This window comes from Eufriesea mexicana, unplaced genomic scaffold, assembly GCF_001483705.2.
Source record: "Eufriesea mexicana isolate 0111107269 unplaced genomic scaffold, ASM148370v2 scaffold221, whole genome shotgun sequence".
Lineage (NCBI taxonomy): Eukaryota > Metazoa > Arthropoda > Insecta > Hymenoptera > Apidae > Eufriesea > Eufriesea mexicana.
In genome coordinates, this window is record NW_016908377.1 from 38680 (window position 1) to 60391 (window position 21712).

The window sequence follows — 21712 nt, forward strand, 5'->3', positions numbered from 1 at the left end:
GGTTAAAGAGGGGAGAAGCACGCGTCTGCCACGCTCCCAGTGTACACACCTGGGGCCAGTTGGCTAGCGAGAGAAATCTTTTTCACCCTAAGTACAAACAATATCCAATTATTAACAAATTACGATTGCGAAATTGGAAAATGTTTTGGAAATATAGAAACAAAATTATTACTCCTGCGATACATTTCTTTGTTATAAACAAAGACATCTTAGTTTATACGATACTGGGCTTCTCTGTATTGTACAAATAGCTAGTTTCGTTAAAGAAATAAACTTTTACTAAATACTAAGGAAACTTATATTAATCTGTATAATCACAAAATATTGATAAATGACCTCGAACATTGTGCGATTGTACAATAAATGTTATGTGCAAAAATCTATAGAACTAAACTTATATACGTATAATAAAATAAAAAATGCTATTATATAAATTATAATAAAGTAAACAAATTTTATGTATAATAAAATATATATATTATGAAAATCTGTATGCAAAAATATTTTAATTTGGTATGTAGTATTGACAAAGTAAGGTGTACAGCTCATTTTCATTATCATTAGGAAAATTCTTTTGAAACAATTTATATGTGGAATTCATAAACGTTACTTTCATATTTAAAATTAATATAAAAGTATTATGATTATGTATATTGCAATTGTATTTACTTATCTAGTTTGGTCCTTAAATTCTCGTAAGAGTCAAGCTAATCACAAAAGTTAAAAATATTATATTATTATATAATCGAACACTTTGTTTTTCTACTTTTGTATATAATAAGGCTTGAAAGAAATCGTACGATTTCGTGACAAAGGAAGTAAAATTATTCGAGCGAATGTCCTTTCAGTTTCAGTGGAAGAGCAACCGTTCGAAGTTCCTTCCTCCACAGGTTTCGAAGCTATTATGTTAATAATATTCTTTTTTCTGATATAATATTTCATAAATAAATGTGTTATTAAAAAAATATGTTGTAGAAAGTGGAAGAAAAAGGAAAAATTATTATCGATTCAATGTAACTCCTTTCTTCATTTTCAGTTTTGGCATTTACTGTGCATTTTTAAGTAAAGAAAATAAGGAAAAAATATTTCTCAATGTACGAGATTACCTATAACTACCTTAGAAATTCGAAGATAATTATTTCACCGCCCAGATAATTATTTCGAACGATTCTCAATTATATTAAAGTATGGCATCTGGTTTTTCACAGTATAGTAACTGATCCCGCAGTACTCAACGTCAGACCATTCGCTTGAAAAATTATTAAAAACATTCTTACAATAAAAAGTAATAACTATTTAATACATATATTTCTGGTTATTAATACTATCTTTACAAAAAAATGAAAAATTAATTAATATAATAATGTGTATTATTTATAATCATTATTGATATCATAAAAATCTATTAATTGTAAGTGACTTCTAAAGGAAGTGAAGTATATACTTGTTGCTTAATGTTATAGAATTTTATGGAACATAATACTGGTACTAGTAACATTGAAGAATGCCGAAAATACAGAGTGATACATGGCTTAAATATAAAGAAGGAAATCGGCAAACGAACCACTAATTGAACCTCCAAAAAACGAAAATGCCGACAGGAAACTGAAACTAAAAGCGGAAAACCCGGAATGGCATTAAAGTCGCATTAATCACACCAATGATGGCTTCCGGTTTATTTGGAAATCCTGCTTTATTTGAAAATAAATAATATATACGCATATCTATTCAAGATAAATATGATTACTGAATATTATTAATTATATTATAATTTATGAAAAAGATATAAAATATTCTTATGGTTATAAAATGATTAATAAATAAAATAAATTACAAAAAATTCATGATTAGTTTCAGTTATATTTTGAACCTAACCAATACTAGTAGACTACAACTTTTAATAATTTGTACAACTTATTAAATATTAAATATCAAATTATAAAATATTTATGCACACTCATTTTAAAAAACTCTTTATCAAGAAACAAATAATGATCTGTGTATAGAAATATTTTATAAATATTTTACAAAATTTAAAGTATATAATAATGTTTTCAAACATATATGTAAAATAAGTAAATATTTCGAAAAAAATTATTCGACGATTTGAAACACTAAATTGTATAGATATACCATTATTAATATATTTTTTAATTTTTAACATTTTTTAATATTTTTTTATTCTTTATTTTTAAAAAAAGGAATAAAAATTGTAACCCTTACAGTAATCTTACCGATAAAATATACAACTTATTAAAATCAAATTAATGGAGAGTAGATTTTTATATAATTTTTATGGAGATATTAACGAAGTTCCTTTGAGTAAGCAGCTATATTAAAAAAGAAAAGAAAAATAAGCAGCAGGCTGGTGCCGGTTTTGGCGCTCTCTAAAACGCCTGAACCGATGATCATATTCCAGATAACCTGGTTAACCCCTCTAGCCCGTTATTATAATATTTGCCAAGCCAAAACATAGTAATTGCTTATTTGCTCGAGCCCAATTACCACAGCATCCACATACATCCATGAATTCTTCGTACTACGTGACGAACAAAATATCTATAGACTTTTTATCAGGTATAGTGCTCGACCATAGAATCAACCATTGACTTTTGCGTACTTTTATTTCGTACTTTACATGTCTAGATCATACTATTTGGATGACTAAAAGTGCCGGTAATAAATACATAATATATTTAATTCTATTTATTAAAAATTTCTCCTATTTTCGTGTAATGAATTTAAATAATTCGTATTAATCTTTAATTTTATAAAAATACATTATGTATATACACGTAATATAATAATGTATTATATATATACATATTATACTTTATGAGATAAATTCAATTTACAAATCAGAAAATAATATTTTTAAACATAAGCATTTCTTATATCTTTACTTTGTATTACTTTCTTTGATAAAATTTGTTAATTGGATGAAACTCCTACAAATTTTGTTATTTATAGTTCAAATGTCTTTACAAAAGTAAGATTTATAAAAAGTTATCATAATATGATTCTATGTAATACATTGCATAAAGGATTTATAAAATAATTATAGAAAAAGTTGAGAAAAAAAAATGTTTAATATTTATTTTTCAAATTTTCTTGAGTTTTAAATGCATTAAAATTTGTTTCTTTTATGCTTATATTAAAAATTTGTATTCCTAATCATCTTTTTAGTGAAAAAAAAGAAATTGAATAAAATAAGTAGATAATGAAATTCATTTATACAAATAAAAATAACAAATATTTTAAAAACTAGTAATATATGAATGTTTAGACTTAGAGGACAATAAAATAAAAAAATGTATGTATGTAATGTATTTTTATTGTACCACAGTATAAAATATATGTAATAAAGATAGTTCTAAAAAAGTGAACTTCAATGTGTATTTCATAAAATTGAGAATGAAAGATGTACAAGAACTGTATAATGAAATAAGGTACTGATAGAACTATAAAGAAATATTTGCATTTGTATACATTTGATTTTATGGTTTCCATAATTTTAAAAGGCCATCTTCGCTATAAGAACATAAAAGATTCTGATGAGGATGATGCGTTAAACCTATAACATCTTTTTCGTGTATCTGAAGTGTAGAAATAATGTAAAAATAATATTATATAGTATAAAAATAAATTTTTAACATATAAAAATACAAATACTTACATTTAGAGTTCTTTCAAGTTTTCCTGATGATGTAGAAAAACAATAAAGCACAAGATCTTCACCAACACAATAAATAAATTCACCACGTGGACTTACAACAGTACATACAAAGTCACCTCCCTCTCGTTTTCCACTAGAGAATGATCTTACAATTTGTCCTTGCATATTCATAATTACTACTGTATTTGAACGATTACACACAACAAAATGTTCTGGATTTCGAGGAAGAAGATGTATGCTGTTAACAGTTAAATCTGAAGCTCCCAAAGATTTATATGTACCTATACATTCTGTTGTCTTTAAACTCCAAACTTTTACAGTTCCATCAGATGATGCACTGATTAACATAATCAACATAAGTAAAAAATTTAATAACCACTTTCAGAATAGATTTAATCAAAACCTAAAAAAGCAAAAATTATACCTTATTATATTATGTCCATCTGGTACAAAGACTACTTCATTTACAAAAGAAGCATGTCCTCGAAACTCTTTTAAGGTCTTTCCAGATTTGAGTCCATGTATCCTACAAGTATAATAAATGATTATGTTAAAAATAAACATGTATCTTAATTATTATTCCTGCATACCTTATAGTAGTATCAAATGATGCAGATAAAATTTGGCTATTATCTCTACTAAACTGAAGACATGTAACACCTTTTGAATGTGCTTTTTCAAATCTTCTTAAACATTGTCCACTTTGAACTCTCCATACTTTTATTTTTCCATCTTGTCCACCACCAGCTAACATTTCACTATCGCGACTAAAAGACATTGATAATACTGCTTGCTCCATCATCATAAAATTGTCTTGAGCTTGATATTTTAAGTCTTTTCTGATTTTACCAGTTGTAAAATTCCATACTTCAATGAATCCATCAACAGAACCAGTAACTAAATATTGACCATCTGGTGAAAAACGTGCACATTCTACATGAGACTTCTGACCAAATTTAATTTGCTTTGAAAGTTGAGTAGGATATTTTTCATCTTCTTGATCTCGAACTGCAGCTTTTCCCCTAAACAAGTCTATAGTAGTACCAGGTGGAAGTAAACCTTGATGTTGTTGCCATTTTAATGCCTGTCCTAATAATGCAAGTAATCTACTTGATGGTACTACTGATACTTCACCAGCTAAAGCAGTAGCTATGTAAGCTCTTCGTTTTTCTTTTGTACTTCCATCAGGATATGCTTCACGTGGGTCAAAGTACGAACGTGCAAGTAAATTTTCTATATTAAGGAAAAAAGATATGGTGTTAAAAATATATGCATCAAATACATTATTTTTACATAATAAAGTCAAATTTTTAATTATATAATACTACAAATATAAAATTATTATTTTTTTTTTAATATACCTAAATGTATATATCTTTCAGGTTCTTGTTGTTTCATCATAATCATAGGATCTGTTTGTCGCAATAATGATCGAGCTGCTCCTAATTCTCGTAATTCAATTAATTCTAAGACAACCTATGAATTATTACAAACATAATATTGATATTTATTAAAAGTAACACAATACATTCTTTTATCTCAATGACAAACCTGTTCATATAAATCAATAAGTTTTTTATCAGGTAATTTTAATGATTGTATTGCTTTTAATACTGTATCCCAATGACCATTATTTATATCTGCTACAAAACCATCTACACTATCTACTGTATTCAATGATACACCTGTTTCTTCCTATAAATATTATATAATTTTACTTTCATTCTTTCTAATTGCTAACAATATTGTGTCTGTAATACCTGTTTCTTTAAAAACGTATATATATATATATTATAAAAACAAATAGCTACCTGTAATGTTTGTAATGTTTTGACAAGATTTGATTCTTTAAGATACTGTTGTATCAAACGAATTACGCTAAAATCAAATAATAAGATATAAATATTAAGAACAAGTACAAAATTTTATTATTATTATTACATATAAAATAATTACTCTGCAGATTCAATTTCAATCGACATTTTTTATAACACTTTAAATATAATTCACACGAAAATAAATACCCTTATTTAATGAAAAATGACAGTTTCAGGTTATGTTATATCGACAAACAAACAATGCTACCACAATTCAATTGCTTTTCACTATTTTCATCACTAAATTTACACAAACAAAAAACAACTACATCAGTTTTTCGTTAATTTAGAAACATTTATGTTATAAAAAAAATATTTACTATAATTTAAATTGATATATTTAAAATTAAATGTTTATTATACTTTTAAAAAGATATTTAATAATGTATAATTGAAAACCTAAATTATTTAAATTATTAATTAAAAATATAATTATCATTGTAAATATTCATTGTTCAATATTAATTATATTTATTTATAAATAACTATAGTTTGTATTATACTATTATAAAATAAAAATTAACTATAGATATCCACTGCAACTCACTTCAAAACATTATATAGTAATTATGATAATAAGATTAAATAAATTTTTACTTTTAGAAGTAATTTAAAAAGAAATTTGACAAGAATGGTCTTAGCACATATGTTCAAATTTCGTGTCTTCTATGTACCAACCTATTCTTTCTTTGTTTACAGGTATGCATACATTTTTAATGAAACATTATATAGTATAATTCGATCATAATCTATGTGAATGAAATCTCTACTAATTTATAAAACAACGGAAAGAATATATTTATTAGTTATCATTCAATAAATTCACTGTTTATACAATAGTTATCTTAAATAGTAACATGTAACGCATTTTAAATACTAGATTTATTATTTTTGAAACAAAAAAAAATTAATCTTGTGAAGTGTATGACTGTGCATTCTTGTTATTTTACATTTATTCTAACCTAACAATATATTTTACCTTCTGTAATAAAATTTTTTATAATATTTTTATTAATATTAAATATTTACATAATATATACAATAATTTCATTATTAGAAGATATTATTTTTTAATTAGTGCGGTAAAACAAAATTGTAAAACTTCATACATTACAGGATACACAAGAATAAAGCATAAATAAAATCATTAAACATTTTTATATCAATAGTAAGTTATATCAACATATGCTCTTTTATGACAAAGCTTTGACATTTTTTTAGTGTTTATAATGGCATCATTACTTCAAAATGATAAAATCTTACGCACAGATATTACTACTGCCAAGTAAGAATTTATTCACATAATGATATTATTTAGGTGTAATATTTTTATTAATATGTGGGAATATTATTTTTCTTTAATTATTAATATTTATCAAGTTATGTTGGAAATTATATTCCATTATATCTATCGTTTTTAATTTTCAGGTGTAAATCGTCTAATATGAAAATAACCACATCTAACATGGCACCTCATAATCATATAGAAAAACGATATGAGAACATAATTAAATCACCAAATGATAAAAGAGAATATAGAGGTCTATTACTTTCTAATAAAATGAAAGTTTTATTGATTAGTGATCCTACAACAGATAAAAGTGCTGCAGCTTTGAATGTGAATATTGGTAAAATCAAATATATAATTGTATTTTTAGTTTTTAAATATAAGGAAATGAGTTACTATTTTTATAATATAAACTATATTTATTTTTATAGGATATTTAAGCGAACCCGATGATTTACCAGGTTTAGCACATTTTTGTGAGCATATGTTATTCTTAGGAACAGAGAAATATCCCGAAAAAAATGATTACAATAAATATTTATCACAAAATGGTGGCACATATAATGCATCAACTCACATGGATCACACTCTTTATTATTTTGATGTACACGCAGAAAAATTGAGAGGTGCATTAGATCGTTTTGCACAATTTTTTATTGCACCACTCTTTACAGAATCTTTAACTGAATTAGAATTAAATGCTATTCACTTGGAATGCGAGAAAAATTTAGCAAATGACACATGGCGTCTTGATCAATTAGAAAAATCATCTGCTGATCCAAATCATCCTTTTTCAAAATTTGATGCAGGCAATAAAGAAACTTTAGATATACTTCCAAAACAAAAAGGAATAAATGTAAGAGAAAAATTACTTGAATTTCATAAGAAATTTTATTCTTCTAATGTAATGGCATTATGTGTACTTGGCAAAGGTAAATAAAATATTTTATTTACTTATTTATTAATTAATGTCATTTAATAATTAAATTTGTGTAATACTATAACTTAAAGTTATAAGTGATATTATAACTAGCTATATAGAACTATTCTTATAAGTGATATTTTATATTTAGAGAGTTTAGATGAACTTGAAAAAATGGTAATAGAATTATTTTCTCAAGTGAAAAATAAAGAAATTGCAATACCTACTTGGCCACAACATCCTTTTAATGAGCAACATTTTCAACACAAGTGGTATATTGTTCCAATAAAAGATATTAGAAATTTATATATTATATTTCCTATACCTGATTTGACTGAACATTACAAATCTTCGGTAATAAGTATATTTATATCATCTCTTAGTATAATAATATTGTTCTTAATTATATAATAAAAATACTGCATTTTTTTAGCCAGCATATTATATCTCACATTTATTAGGACATGAAGGAGAAGGATCACTTTTATCTTTATTGAAAGCAAAAGGATGGTGTAACTCGCTTGGATCGGGTAAGCGATTAAGTGCCAGAGGCTTTAGCTTCTTTGTCGTTTTTGTTGATTTAACAGAGGAAGGTACTCAACATGTTGATGATATTGTTCTATTAACCTTCCAATATATTAACATGCTAAAGAAACATGGACCAGTTGAATGGATTTACAATGTAATTATTCTTTAACATAGATTTAATTAATACTTCACTATCAGAAACTAGTATTTTAGTTTATAGTAAAGAAATTCAGTCCTATCTAAACGTTTTTAACAAATTGTCATGATTATTATATTTTAAGCTACGCATTTATAATTAAAAAAAAAAAATTACTATAAATTTGTATTGATAGATGAAAATAACAAATATAAATAAATACAATAGGTTCGAAGCACACTAAATATCTGTTAATAAAGGAAAAACTATACATTCTGCTAGTGAAATGTTAAATATGACTATAAAATGTATCTAATAAAATAATTGTCTGCTTTTGAAGGAATGTAGAGATATTGCAAATATAAATTTCAAATTCAAAGAAAAAAGTTATCCTTGTGACTATGTCAGTAGTATAGCACAGAGATTATATGACTATCCAATGGAAGACATTTTAACAGTAGAATACCTTTTTCCATTATGGAAGCCAGATTTAATTAAGTGGGTGATGGGATATTTGAAACCAGAAAATGTTAGAATTCATGTAATTGGAAAATCATATGAAAATATAGCTGATGAAACTGAAAAGTGGTATGGTGTCAAATTTAAAAAAGAAAAAATATCACAAAATGTAATAAATGAATGGATTAATGCTGGTTTGAATCTAAATTTGAAATTGCCACCAAAAAATGAATTCATACCAGAAAAATTTGATATAAAACCAACAGAAAACAACGTGAGTAAAACTTTATTACTTTTTCTATATATATATATATAATATTGAAATAATTTTATTTTTATTGTATCTAGATATCCAAATTTCCAGTAATCATTGAAGATACTCCACTAATAAGATTATGGTTTAAACAAGATGATGAATTTGTTATACCCAGGGCTAATTTATTTATTGATTTTGTCAGGTATTATGCATAAAAAAATAGAATTCTATATAATTTATAATGAATGGCAGTGTGTAATATATATAAAAAATTAAATCTTGTGGGTATTCTCTTAGAAGAAATGTCCCAAGTTTTCATAAGAGTTATAGCTAGTTTTGTCTATGTTTATATCACACATAATATAATATAATTCGTATTTATATTTTCTGTATTGTCAGCTTACTGAAGTATGATTTATTATGTTTTGTTGACAGTCCACTAGCATACATGGATCCCCTTAATTGTAATTTAACATATATATTTGTATTATTGTTTCGTGATGCTCTAAATGAATATGCATATGCTGCTGAAATAGTTGGTCTTAGATGGGAGCTTACTAATAGTAGATATGGAATGATAGTAAGTAATAGCTTATAAAAAAATTATTTTATCATCTACATAATATGTATTATATAATGTGTATAATTTTTTAGTTGAGAATTGTTGGCTATGATGATAAACAACATGTATTACTAGATAAAATTATAGATAAAATGATCAATTTTAAAGTTGATCCAAAAAGATTTGAGATTTGGAAAGAAAATGTATGTGTTATTTAAATTTTCTTTAGCATTATTATTCTTATCAATGTTTATTTTAATTCTTTGAATTTTAGTATATTAGAAATCTAAAAAACTATAAAGCTGAACAACCATATCAGCATGCAGTTTATTATCTTACTGTTTTATTATCAGAACTAATGTGGATGAAGGAAGAATTACTGAATGCCACATCTTGTAAGTTTATGAAACATTTACCAATTTAGTCAGTAAATAAGTAGATAATAAATACTTGTTATAAATTTTAGAATTTATTAATTACATGTAGCATCATTATTGGTACTACAGAGTATTAGGTAATATTTTTTAATATATGATTTTATACATATATGTATACTTATTAAAGTTGTCTTTTATTTCATGTATTTAGACTTAACAGTTGAAAGAGTTCAAAATTTTATTCCACAATTTCTAAGTAAATTACATATGGAATGTTTAATACATGGTAATGTAACAATGTCAGAAGCTATTGAAACAGCAAAATTAATAGAATCAAAATTATCAAATACAAATCCTCATATAGTACCACTTCTATCTAAGCAGCTAGTTTTACATCGCGAAATCAAATTAGATGATGGTAAGTGTAGTTACTTCTGTATATTAGATGGTTGCTATAGAAGAATGTATGTTACTTATGGACGAATTGACTCCTTATTAACATTAGTAATCAATAGTAACATTGATTGAGGTTTTATAACTTTTAAAATTCTAAATATTTTGATTAAAAAATTAGAAAGATTAGAAAAAACATTTCACTTATTTTCAAATATTTCATTTCAAATAAAAAATATTGTATAATAAAATTTATAAGACTATTATTAATATTGATATTTTTTCAATGCAAATAAGCGAGTAATTAGAACTTCTGATTTTTGATACATCAAGAATAATTATATTTGGAGATGCTTGTTTATTTATTACGAATTTTCTTCTCTAATACATAAAATTTAAAAATTAAATAAGTCATATTAATTATATGCATAAGCATATACGGTAGTTGATTAAAAATAAAAGACTATTTACAACAGACTTTCTGTTTTAAGAAAAATCAATATTTTTCTCCCATATATTTTTTAGGTTGTCATTTTTTACTTGAAGTAAAAACTAAATTTCATACTAGTTCATGTACACAAGTTTATTATCAAACTGGCTTACAATCAACAGAATCGAATATGCTCCTAGAACTTTTAGCACAGATTTTATCAGAACCATGTTTTACCATGTTAAGAACTAAAGAACAATTGGGATACATAGTATTTAGTGGAGTTCGAAGAGCAAATGGAGCACAAGGTTTAAGAATTATAGTTCAAAGTGATAGACATCCTAAATACGTTGAACAAAAAATTAATGTATTTTTAAATTCAATGTTGGTTAGTAATTAAATTATAAACGTTACTAAATAAATTTATTTAAAAAATTTGCATTTAAATTTTATTTATTTCAGCAATATATATCATCTATGACAGAAGAAGAATTTAATGCACATAAAGAATCATTAGCCGTACGCCGACTTGAAAAGCCTAAACAAATGACTATTTTATCTACTATATTTTGGAGTGAAATTACAGCGCAACAATATAATTTCGACCGCGCAAATATAGAGGTTGCATATTTGAGAACTATAACACAGGAACAAATACTACAGTTTTATGAAGTATGCATGTAACAATTGAATTACTTAGATAAACAGATTATTATGAAAATATACAACTTATATTTCTATCTTTTCTAGGATATACTTCGAAGTGATATTCAACGCAAATTATCAGTACATGTTGTTTCTACATTAAAAGATACAAATTCAGAAGATGAAAAGATAATAAAATCTGAAGAAAATATTGCAGATGAAATAGATACTATTGAATATAAAAATATTGATGATATTATGATATTTAAAATTAGTCAGTGTTTGTATCCATTAATGAAGCCATTTACAGATATACCAAGGAAAGGAGTGCATTCGTCAAAATTATGATGTGCTTAATAATTGTGAATATGTGTTTTAATCATGCATTTGTAGATTACAATGAATATCAAATAAATAAATTATTCTAACATACTGTTACATAGAGAAAAATGTTTAACATATTAAACAGTCATTTAGAAGTATTAACTTTATAAATGTTAGTAAATAGAAAAATAAAAATATATTAGCTATATAAAGTGAAAATGTTATACATCTGAAACAAAATTACATCAGTATGTAACAAATCCACGTAATATATATTTTTATTTCTCTAAATTTTTAAACATATATATTTTATTAAAAATGTATAAGTATTTACACATGAATAGATTAAGTATTAAGAAATAAAAAGAAATAAAAAGAGGACTTAACGGTAAAATATATAATTTTTATTTGTTTTATTAAACATACAAAATTTGATATACTTAAAATTTTATAAAAATAAATATATATTTATTTTGAATGAATTATAAGAAGTATATTAACATATTTAGTATTTTTAATTTGTAAAACAAAAATAACTAATATTATTATTTAACATCAATATATGAAACAATATATCAAAAATTATGTGAAACGATTAAAGATTTAAATCTTTTACATTATTAAAATCTTTGTGACAGTACAATAATGTACAAAATTGTATTAATAAGTTTTAAAAAATTAGAATTTGTTATATAGCTCATTATCAAAAAGAAAGAATTTGACGAACAAAGGAAAGGAAAATGATATGACAAATATGTAAAATAATATTCCTTCAATTATAAAGTTTGAATTTCAAGTAAATCTATAATTTAATAGATACAAATACTAGTTCATATATTCTACCTAAAAACTAGAAACTAAGCATTATGTTATAATAATAAGAAGCACTCTAAATAGAGCAACTATTACTCAAAGATTTAGAATGCAATAGAAGGAAGTCATTAATACAAATTATAACATGTAGATATTATTAAATTTTAACTTTACCTATCAGATCAAGAAAGTTAAGAGGCACGAAAGACACTAAAGAACAAAAAATTAATAAACAAAAGTGGATCTATAATGGAATGGCTGTAATCGCATTTGAAAATATCAGTGGTTTACTATTGACTTGAAGCACAATTTCAATGTAAAACTGCCGATTTAAATATGTATTTAAATATAGTATCCATAAATAACACTAATTAAAGTTATGTAATGAAAATGATCGGATATATTTAATAGGCACAAACGATATAGCACATTCACAAATTATTGCATTAAGCTATGACTTCGATTAATACAAGAATATTGTTAAAATTGCTGAACGATTTAAGAGCATCTGTAATTTCTAGCTATAGACATTTAACATTAAAAAATAAACTGGACAAAAATTCGACTAATTTAAAATTTTAATTTAGTTCGTTAACTGTCACTTTCTGATTAGTAAATTATATTTAATTAATATATTTAATAATTATATTTAATATTTAAAATATTTAAAACAAATTTAGCCTTTCATAAACCTTTATCAGCAATATACAGCAATAGAAGAACTTATTTAAAATTTTTATCGTACGTCACTCTCGAGAAACCTGTTCTCTTTAAATGTATCATATTTCTGTTTCGAAAGTCGAAATATTTGAACTTCTAAACTCAATTAATTTTACGAGCACGCTGTATCGCTTGAACCCACTGTAATTATGCTTTTATTTGAATAGTAGTCAATATTAATTTTATAAAAAGCAATCGTATATTTTTATTAAATGTAAAACCAATTTGATCAGTTTGGTAGTTCTAGTATTAAGCAGTATCAATGTTACCCATTTTAAGAAAAATTGTAAGAAATTTTTAACAGTAATTTTTGTAAGGTCATGGAAAATAACTCTTTTTTTATCCACAATAGAAACATTTGATTTTATATAATTTCATCGGGTAATACAAATAATAATTTGAACAGTTACTTTCACAATAAAGATTGTTATTTTATATCGACTTTATTAATTAGGTGACTATGCAACTATTCATAGATTCACTTTCTATAGATAAAACTAACGGTCAAGTAAAAATAACATGGATGACATATGTTTATGTAGTACTCAAGATTCGAACATAGTAATGATTAAAATAAAAAAAAATTCTTTAATATCGTCTAGTTTATAAATTGATATAGTCATAGATTTCATTAAATTGAGATATACTAAGCAAATTCCGTTTATGCAGATTATCAACAAATTTGCAATTCGGATATTTCAAAAATTTCAAAATTTCTGTATTTTATATGTTATTACTATAAAAAATAAAGTTTAAAGAAAGATCAATAAATATAAAATGACCTTTTCTTTTTTCTACTCTACTCTTAAAACAGAAAATAATATGTAAGAAGCTTGTTTCATAGCGTACTCAATCCGACTACACATGAACTGGGAAAACTCTTTAAGTATTATAGCTTATAGTGGGTATTATTGATATATATATATATATATATATATATATACACCGCTTTTTCTAATAAATATTACAATATTGTTTCTTGAAACAACTATCATTATATTCTACTATTTAATAGATGTCGCTATAAATTTTTCTTTTAGTATTGTATTTTGAACTGTTTAGATGGCGTTAAAAACGCGTTACGAAATGCAAATTCGAGTATCCTATCTATTCCCTATAAATTGTGGCTTCTCTTCAAGTTGATTCTCTTTGGTTTCGCTGATCTCAATTGCTCAAAATCCTCTTTGAGATATTTCGTATTGCCCTTATACACCTGAAAAGGGGTAGTTCTACAGTTGTACGTGCATCTAAGTAAGTTAAAAAGTAAACGTTATTAAATTTCAAATAATTTTCTAGCGCTTCTAAGATAACCTGATTGTTGTAAAAGGCTCAACTTTTTTATAAATTTCAGCCATCGTGGTCTCATTGCATGACCTTAACCTTAGAAATAATAAACTACTCGAAATGTGCATTTTTTACATAAATTTGTTTACTTATAATCTCTATTGTACAATAATTTATAAGTAGGAATTTTGACGTAATAGAATATATTTAATGAAAGTCGCCATTTGTCAAAGAAGTGCCAACAGATTTAAAGTCAAATGCCAGCTCATTATGGTCACATTGTAGTTTCTTTTTTAACCTTATTAAATTTTAGTTTCGTAATACAAATATTTTTAATAAATATTAAAATAATTTAATGTAAAATAAAAGTAATTTTCAAAATGTTAAAATAATACATAATAAAAAGCAAACATATATAAATATTATAAATTGACCTCTTTAACTTATATAAAAATGAAAAATTTTGAAATGTATTGAAATTTTTACCTTTTCAGAAAGGTATTGTATGAGTCAAAAAATAGAAAAACCAATATTATCAGGTCAACGCATAAAGACCAGAAAAAGAGGTATGTTTTAAAAGATATAAAATGTTTTAGATAATATTTAAGGAAAATTATAACAAAGATGTCTTTTAGATGAAAAAGAAAAATATGATCCAATGGGATTTCGAGATGCGATTTTACTTGGTTTGGAAAAGGCTGGTAACGACTTAGATGCAATTTCAAAGTACTTGGATACAGCTGGCTCTAAATTAGATTACCGCCGATATGGAGAGGACCTATTTGACATCTTAATAGCTGGTGGACTTTTGGTTCCAGGCGGTTCTATTGCTCAAGATGGTGATAAACCAGTTAAAACCACTGCTTGTGTTTTTGAACAACCAGAAGATATGGAATCCATGCGAAATTTTGAACAAGTAATATATTCTATTCTACATATGTTTGAAAAAGATGTATTCAGCTTTCATTATATGATCTTTAACAATGACCTTGGAAATGATTTTATAGGTTTTCATCAAACTTATGAGACGTTATAAATACTTGGAAAAAATGTTTGAGGAAGAAATGAAAAAAGTATTGGTTTTTATGAAAGGTTTTACTCCTAAGGAAAGAATAAAATTAGCTAGAATGACAGCTTTATGGATATCTAATGGTTCAGTACCACCTACTGTTTTATCAGTCTTAATTAATGAACATCTGGTTAAAGATAATTTAGCATTAGACTTTCTATTAGAAGTTTTTGTCACTTGGAGACAAGAAAAAGGTTTACCAAGTTTAATGACTGCATTGAAAAAAGGCAATATTGAAGGAAGGTATGGGAAAATTTTGTACTTCATAAAATTCTATTTTATATTTATATCAGATTTTTTGTTTTATTCTTGTTATCTTTTTTTTTTTTTTAATAATCAACAGGTTAATGGAATTTGTACCGCCTAATAAACGAACTGAAGAGTATTTTCGATCTGTATTTGAAGCTGTTGGTCTTGCAGACATTGTAAAATTACATAAAGCTCAAGCAAGTCAAGAAGCAAAACGAGACTTGCAACAACTATTGTTGGATGATTTGGCCGATAATCGTCCTATGAAAGACATTATACTTGATCTCAAAGAAATGGCACAGAAGAGTGGTATTCCTGAACATGAAGTTATTGGTTTGGTAATGTTATATAATTTTATAATTATTGTTATTATTATATTACACTATAAAACTAAAGTTGAATAAAAATATTAATAATTTTTTATAGATTTGGGTTGTAGTGATGGGTCAAGCTGAATGGAATAAAAAAGAAGAATTGGTAGCTGATCAAGCACTGAAACACTTAAAAGTATACAATCCATTGTTTGATGCTTTTACAACCACTGCCAGATCTGAACTTGCGCTTATTCTCAAGGTCCAGGAATTTTGTTATGAGAATATGAATTTCATGAAAGTCTTCCAGAGAATTGTTTTACTATTTTATAAAAGTACGTTTATAATACTAACAACATACATAATGCAGACTAATAATTCTTAATCATGTCCATCTTTTTAATCGGTATATTTCATTTTAGTTGATGTAATATCGGAGGAAGTGATTTTAAAATGGTATAAAGAAGGCCATTCTGTTAAAGGAAAAATGCTCTTCTTGGATCAAATGAAAAAATTCATTGAATGGTTACAGAATGCAGAAGAAGAATCTGAATCAGGAGAAGAAGACGATTAAAAACACAAAAGTATGTTTTATCAAGGTTTTACAGCTTTGTTTTTAACTTTATATTATTTTTATATTTCAGAATAATATAAGCTTCATTATCAAAAAATTATATATTTGGACTTTATCCAAAATTTTTTAAATGGATCAAAATATGAACTGAATTGGATTGTATTGATAAACGGAAATTTTGAAAAAAATAAAGTTTGTATCATTCTGAGACACACTATATCGAGACAAGTACATACAATTTTTTAATCATTAAAGAATAAAAAAAACATTATATTACCATCTGATTAGCGAAGGAGATAAATTGTAAATTTACAGTGTCTTTAAATTGTATTACTTTAAGAAAAAATATTTTGTGTTACATTTTTATAACACCGCTATAAAATATATACAGAATAACAAGTTAATGAAGAAAAGATCTTTATCTCTGTGTACGTATAATTTTCAAACCCACATTCTTTGTATGATAATATTGTACTAGTTTTTAGAAAATATATTGTCAGGTGGTGTTTAATATTCGAATTTTTTATGACTCCTATTTAATTTCCTATAATATTAATTTATAATAATGTTATTATTAATATTCTAAATCTGTAATAATAAAAGTAAATTAAAACTATAAAATGTTTTTAACAATTACCTAATTGAAATAAATAATTTTACATTATATATATATATATATATATATTAATTTAATTTTTTATTTTTTCAATTTTACTTTCTCATATTATGGTTAAAAAAATTTAACAGATAATTATAGAACTATTGAATACTACAATAATTAATGTATGAAATATATAATGAAGCATTTAATAATTTGGTTTATTTCTAATATTTTATTTTGTATTTAATAATATAATTGTTGACAAATATTCTTCCATGTAGTTGTGAAATTGAAATACTCAACAAAGATAATAATTATTTTTATTTCTATCTTTAAATGTTACTTAATAACTTAATGTTAATTAATGATTTATATATTAAATCTGTTTATATTTATGGAGTTTCATATTTGCAATTTGTTGTTTAGAAATAAGTGTCTTTCCTCTCATGTAAGGTATTAAAATTTCCGGAATTTTAATACGTGAATGACTTGTTTGATATGATTCACAAAGTGCAATTAACATGCGAGGTATAGCACATGCAGTTCCATTTAAGGTATGAACATGTAATAGTTCTCCATTTTTCGTTTTATACTTTATACCAAGTCGGCGTGACTGATAATCTGTACAATTGCTACAGCTAGATATTTCTCCATATAATTTTCTTCCAGGCATCCAACTTTCTATATCTACTTTTCTAAATATATAAATTTGTAATATAATGTTATAAAACTTAAACTTTGTATAGTTCAATATGTCATATTAAATTACAGACCTGTATGCTGGAGACCCTAAATCATGCGGTGGCATATCAATTATTCGAAAATGTAAATTTAAAGAAGAAAATAAATCTTCTTGAATTTCTTGAAGTTCTTGAAATTGATTTGTAGACTCTTCTTGTTTTGAACATACAAACATTTCAACTTTTGTAAACTGATGAACCCTTAATATATGTAAATAAAATTATTTATCAGATATTTACATAATTCTTAAACCATTAATATTGGAATAGTTGCTAAATATATCATTATATTAATAAAATATATTCAAAAACATATATAATATGACATTACCTATATAAACCTCTTTCTTCCTCAAGATTAGATACTTCTGCTCTAAAACACCTACTCACAGCAGCAATTTTTAATGGTAAATCTTCAGAATCATATATCGTATTCATTACTTTATAAGCTAAGGACATTTCTGCTGTTCCAGATAAACTGTAATTTTCTCCATAAGAAGAACTTAAATTATATACAAGAGTTCTTTCACTATCTTTTAACAATCCACATCTTTCTATAACTTCAGTAGGAATAATATCAGGTACAGAAACAAATTTAAAACCATGTTTCATTAACTTTTTGACTGTATAATGAACCAATGCTTCTTCTAATTCTGCTAAATCTCCAAGAAGTAAGTATCCCCGTTGTCCTATTAAGGGCCCCAAAGATTGCATTTTTAATGCATTTAGTTTTGTAACTAATGATACAAATTTTTGTAACTCAAAATTAAATTGTGGCTTAGTCCCACATTCTTTCAAAATCTTTGGCTCTTTATAAGATAATATTGTAGGATCTGTTTGATTTGGTATTTTATTTAACTCGTGTAAAAAAGATTCGTTTTGTTCTGGTTTTTTTGAAAGTTCAAGAACTTTATCAATATCTCCAATACTTTTTCTTATTAATATATTATTAAAAATAATATCTCGATTAGATGGATTACATAGAAAATCAATATTATACTCAGGTTCTGGAATATGTGGTATTGTGTTTAAATTATATTGTGCACATTGTTGTCTAAACTGTAAAATGTACATATAGATATGTAATTAATTGATTACAACTGGAAAAAGATAAAATAAATACTTCTTATATTATATATAAATATATAAAAAATAACATACCAAAGTTTTTGTATAAAGTTGATGATATTTAAGAAAGTGATTGAATTGTCTCTTAAACCACATTTTAAAAGCAATATAATATTCCTAGCAAATACACGAATTAAGTATTATTACACTGGTATTAATTAACCTATGATTTATATGACTCTTAGTGTATATGCTACCTATAAATTTTCATTTTGTTTTAAAATTACTTTAAATAATTTACATTGTGTAGATAATTAATTATTGTCGAATAATTATACTTTCTAAAAATATAATTAATTTCTTTTTTTATATACAGTACAATTTTACAAATTGGTGAGATTCGTCGTTCTTCAAATTTAAGACTTTAATTATATCATATTATTGCAATACTTTGTAATAATATTTTATGATAATCTGTAAGTTAAAATTTTAATTTACTTATATTATAATATACTATTATATATCTTGTGTATAATGTAGTATCATACTTTCAAAAATTATAAATTGTAACTTTATAATAATTTTAAATTTGATTAAAATAAAATATCAATAAATTCATTTATTGTATTATAAATTTATAATTTATTTTAATATTTTTATAATAATATACTTTTAAATTTAATAAAAAAATTAACCTTCATAATTATTAATTTATTAACATAAAATTAAAAGTAATTCCATTTCATGTTGTATATAAGTAATATAATAAATTACATTTATAAAAAAAGTAAAATATTAATTGCAGGTAACTATGGTTCCACGAACATTCCTAAAAAATTGGACCTTTTTCAATCATTTTTTACATAAACATTATACTGTTCAAAATAAATTAAAAAATTTGAAATATATTGGTATTGGTATATTTGCAAGTGTTGTGATTTATAATACAACAGGTGTTACAATATTAGCATCTCACAATGAGTTTGATATTAATCAATTTATGGCACAACCTATTACTGATATTAAGGAATTAGAGAGAAAAAGTGATATGAGGAAAAAAATGGAATTATTAGTAATGAAAACTCAAGCAGATTTTTGTAAAGCTTTGGAAACTTTAGAAGATTCAGACTTTCATTTTAAAGTTGATAGATGGACTAGAAAGGAAGGTGGTGGAGGAATTACTTGTGTTTTACAAGATGGAGTTGTTTTCGAAAAGGCTGGTGTAAATGTATCTGTTGTTACTGGTACTTTACCACCAGGTGCAGTACAACAAATGAGAGCACGTGGGAAAGAAATGCAGGAGGGATCTGTACCATTCTTTGCAGCTGGTGTAAGTGCTGTAATTCATCCTCGTAATCCTATGGTACCAACAATACATTTCAACTATCGTTACTTTGAAGTAGAAAATTCAGATGGCTCAATTCAGTGGTGGTTTGGAGGTGGTACTGATCTCACACCTTATTATTTAAATGAAGATGATGTAAAACATTTTCATAGTACTTTAAAAATTGCATGTGATAAACATGATCCTTCTTATTATCCAAAATATAAAAAATGGTGTGATGATTATTTTCTTATTACACATAGAGGAGAACGTAGAGGAGTAGGTGGTATCTTTTTTGACGACATTGATACGCCTAGTCAAGAAAAAGCATTTGAATTCATAAAATCTTGTGCAGAAGCTGTTATTCCTTCATACATTCCATTAGTTGAAAAACATAAAAATGATGGATATGGATATACAGAAAGACAATGGCAATTATTGCGTAGAGGAAGATATGTTGAATTTAACTTAATATATGACCGTGGAACAAAGTTTGGTTTATATACGCCTGGTGCACGATATGAAAGTATATTAATGTCTTTGCCTTTAGCTGCAAATTGGCAATATATGCATGAACCAGAACCTGGTACAAAAGAAGCAGTACTTGTTGATGTGTTAAGAAATCCTAAAGATTGGTTAAACTAATGTAGATAACATTTATTTATGAAATTATCATTTGTCTTAAGATAATGTAATTTATTTCTTTTTTCTTTTCATTTATGTTCAAGCAGAATATTAATTAAAAAAAATTAAGATATAGAATGAAGCCATACTTTTAAAACATTTAAATATATTTTTTAAGTATAAGGAAGGAGTTACATATATAAACTTTATATTTAAGGAATTAAATATTGTATAAATTACAAATTATGTATAAAAATTTTACCTGTTATTGATACATCTTATATAAAAGTAATATTCTTATACAATACAACTGTTAGCAGTGTAGGTGCTCATGTGTGCATTACCTTTTAATATTATTATAAATATTACATAACTAAATATAACAATTGTTGATCTTTACAAATACTGTTTAAAGTTATTTTATTTGTATAACAGATGATGATAATAAATTTGATATAATCT

The 21712-nt window shown here is 24.8% G+C and overlaps 5 protein-coding genes across 5 annotated transcripts; 3 read left to right on the plus strand and 2 right to left on the minus strand.

The window, feature by feature from the left end:
• Window positions 1–3497: 3497 nt before the first annotated feature.
• Window positions 3498–5708, minus strand: Smu1 (Smu1 spliceosomal factor). The gene is made up of 8 exons (XM_017911459.1): window positions 5633–5708; window positions 5488–5554; window positions 5228–5371; window positions 5038–5152; window positions 4267–4909; window positions 4101–4202; window positions 3677–4013; window positions 3498–3596 (listed from the first exon to the last, which is right to left on the minus strand). The coding sequence occupies exons 1-8, from the start codon at window positions 5656–5658 to the stop codon at window positions 3498–3500; spliced, it is 1533 nt and encodes a 510-aa protein (XP_017766948.1). The 5' UTR covers window positions 5659–5708.
• Window positions 5709–6699: 991 nt separating this feature from the next.
• Window positions 6700–11897, plus strand: Ide (Insulin degrading metalloproteinase). Its single transcript, XM_017911452.1, has 14 exons — window positions 6700–6838; window positions 6982–7181; window positions 7273–7773; window positions 7915–8117; window positions 8197–8445; window positions 8768–9160; window positions 9235–9344; window positions 9578–9722; window positions 9797–9907; window positions 9979–10099; window positions 10293–10499; window positions 11000–11292; window positions 11367–11576; window positions 11655–11897. Exons 1-14 carry the CDS (start codon window positions 6783–6785, stop codon window positions 11895–11897), a joined length of 3042 nt encoding a protein of 1013 aa, XP_017766941.1. The 5' UTR covers window positions 6700–6782.
• A 2624-nt stretch (window positions 11898–14521) lies between these two features.
• On the plus strand, window positions 14522–16903 carry kra (basic leucine zipper and W2 domain-containing protein kra). Its single transcript, XM_017911456.1, has 7 exons — window positions 14522–14657; window positions 15185–15256; window positions 15326–15606; window positions 15698–16002; window positions 16103–16346; window positions 16435–16654; window positions 16742–16903. Exons 2-7 carry the CDS (start codon window positions 15196–15198, stop codon window positions 16891–16893), a joined length of 1263 nt encoding a protein of 420 aa, XP_017766945.1. The 5' UTR covers window positions 14522–14657; window positions 15185–15195; the 3' UTR covers window positions 16894–16903.
• Window positions 16904–17870: 967 nt separating this feature from the next.
• On the minus strand, window positions 17871–19460 carry SerRS-m (Seryl-tRNA synthetase, mitochondrial). The gene is made up of 4 exons (XM_017911421.1): window positions 19396–19460; window positions 18566–19293; window positions 18268–18435; window positions 17871–18189 (listed from the first exon to the last, which is right to left on the minus strand). Exons 1-4 carry the CDS (start codon window positions 19456–19458, stop codon window positions 17871–17873), a joined length of 1278 nt encoding a protein of 425 aa, XP_017766910.1. The 5' UTR covers window positions 19459–19460.
• A 653-nt stretch (window positions 19461–20113) lies between these two features.
• Coprox (oxygen-dependent coproporphyrinogen-III oxidase) lies at window positions 20114–21286 on the plus strand. Its single transcript, XM_017911454.1, has one exon. It carries the CDS (start codon window positions 20114–20116, stop codon window positions 21269–21271), a length of 1158 nt encoding a protein of 385 aa, XP_017766943.1. The 3' UTR covers window positions 21272–21286.
• Window positions 21287–21712: the final 426 nt, after the last annotated feature.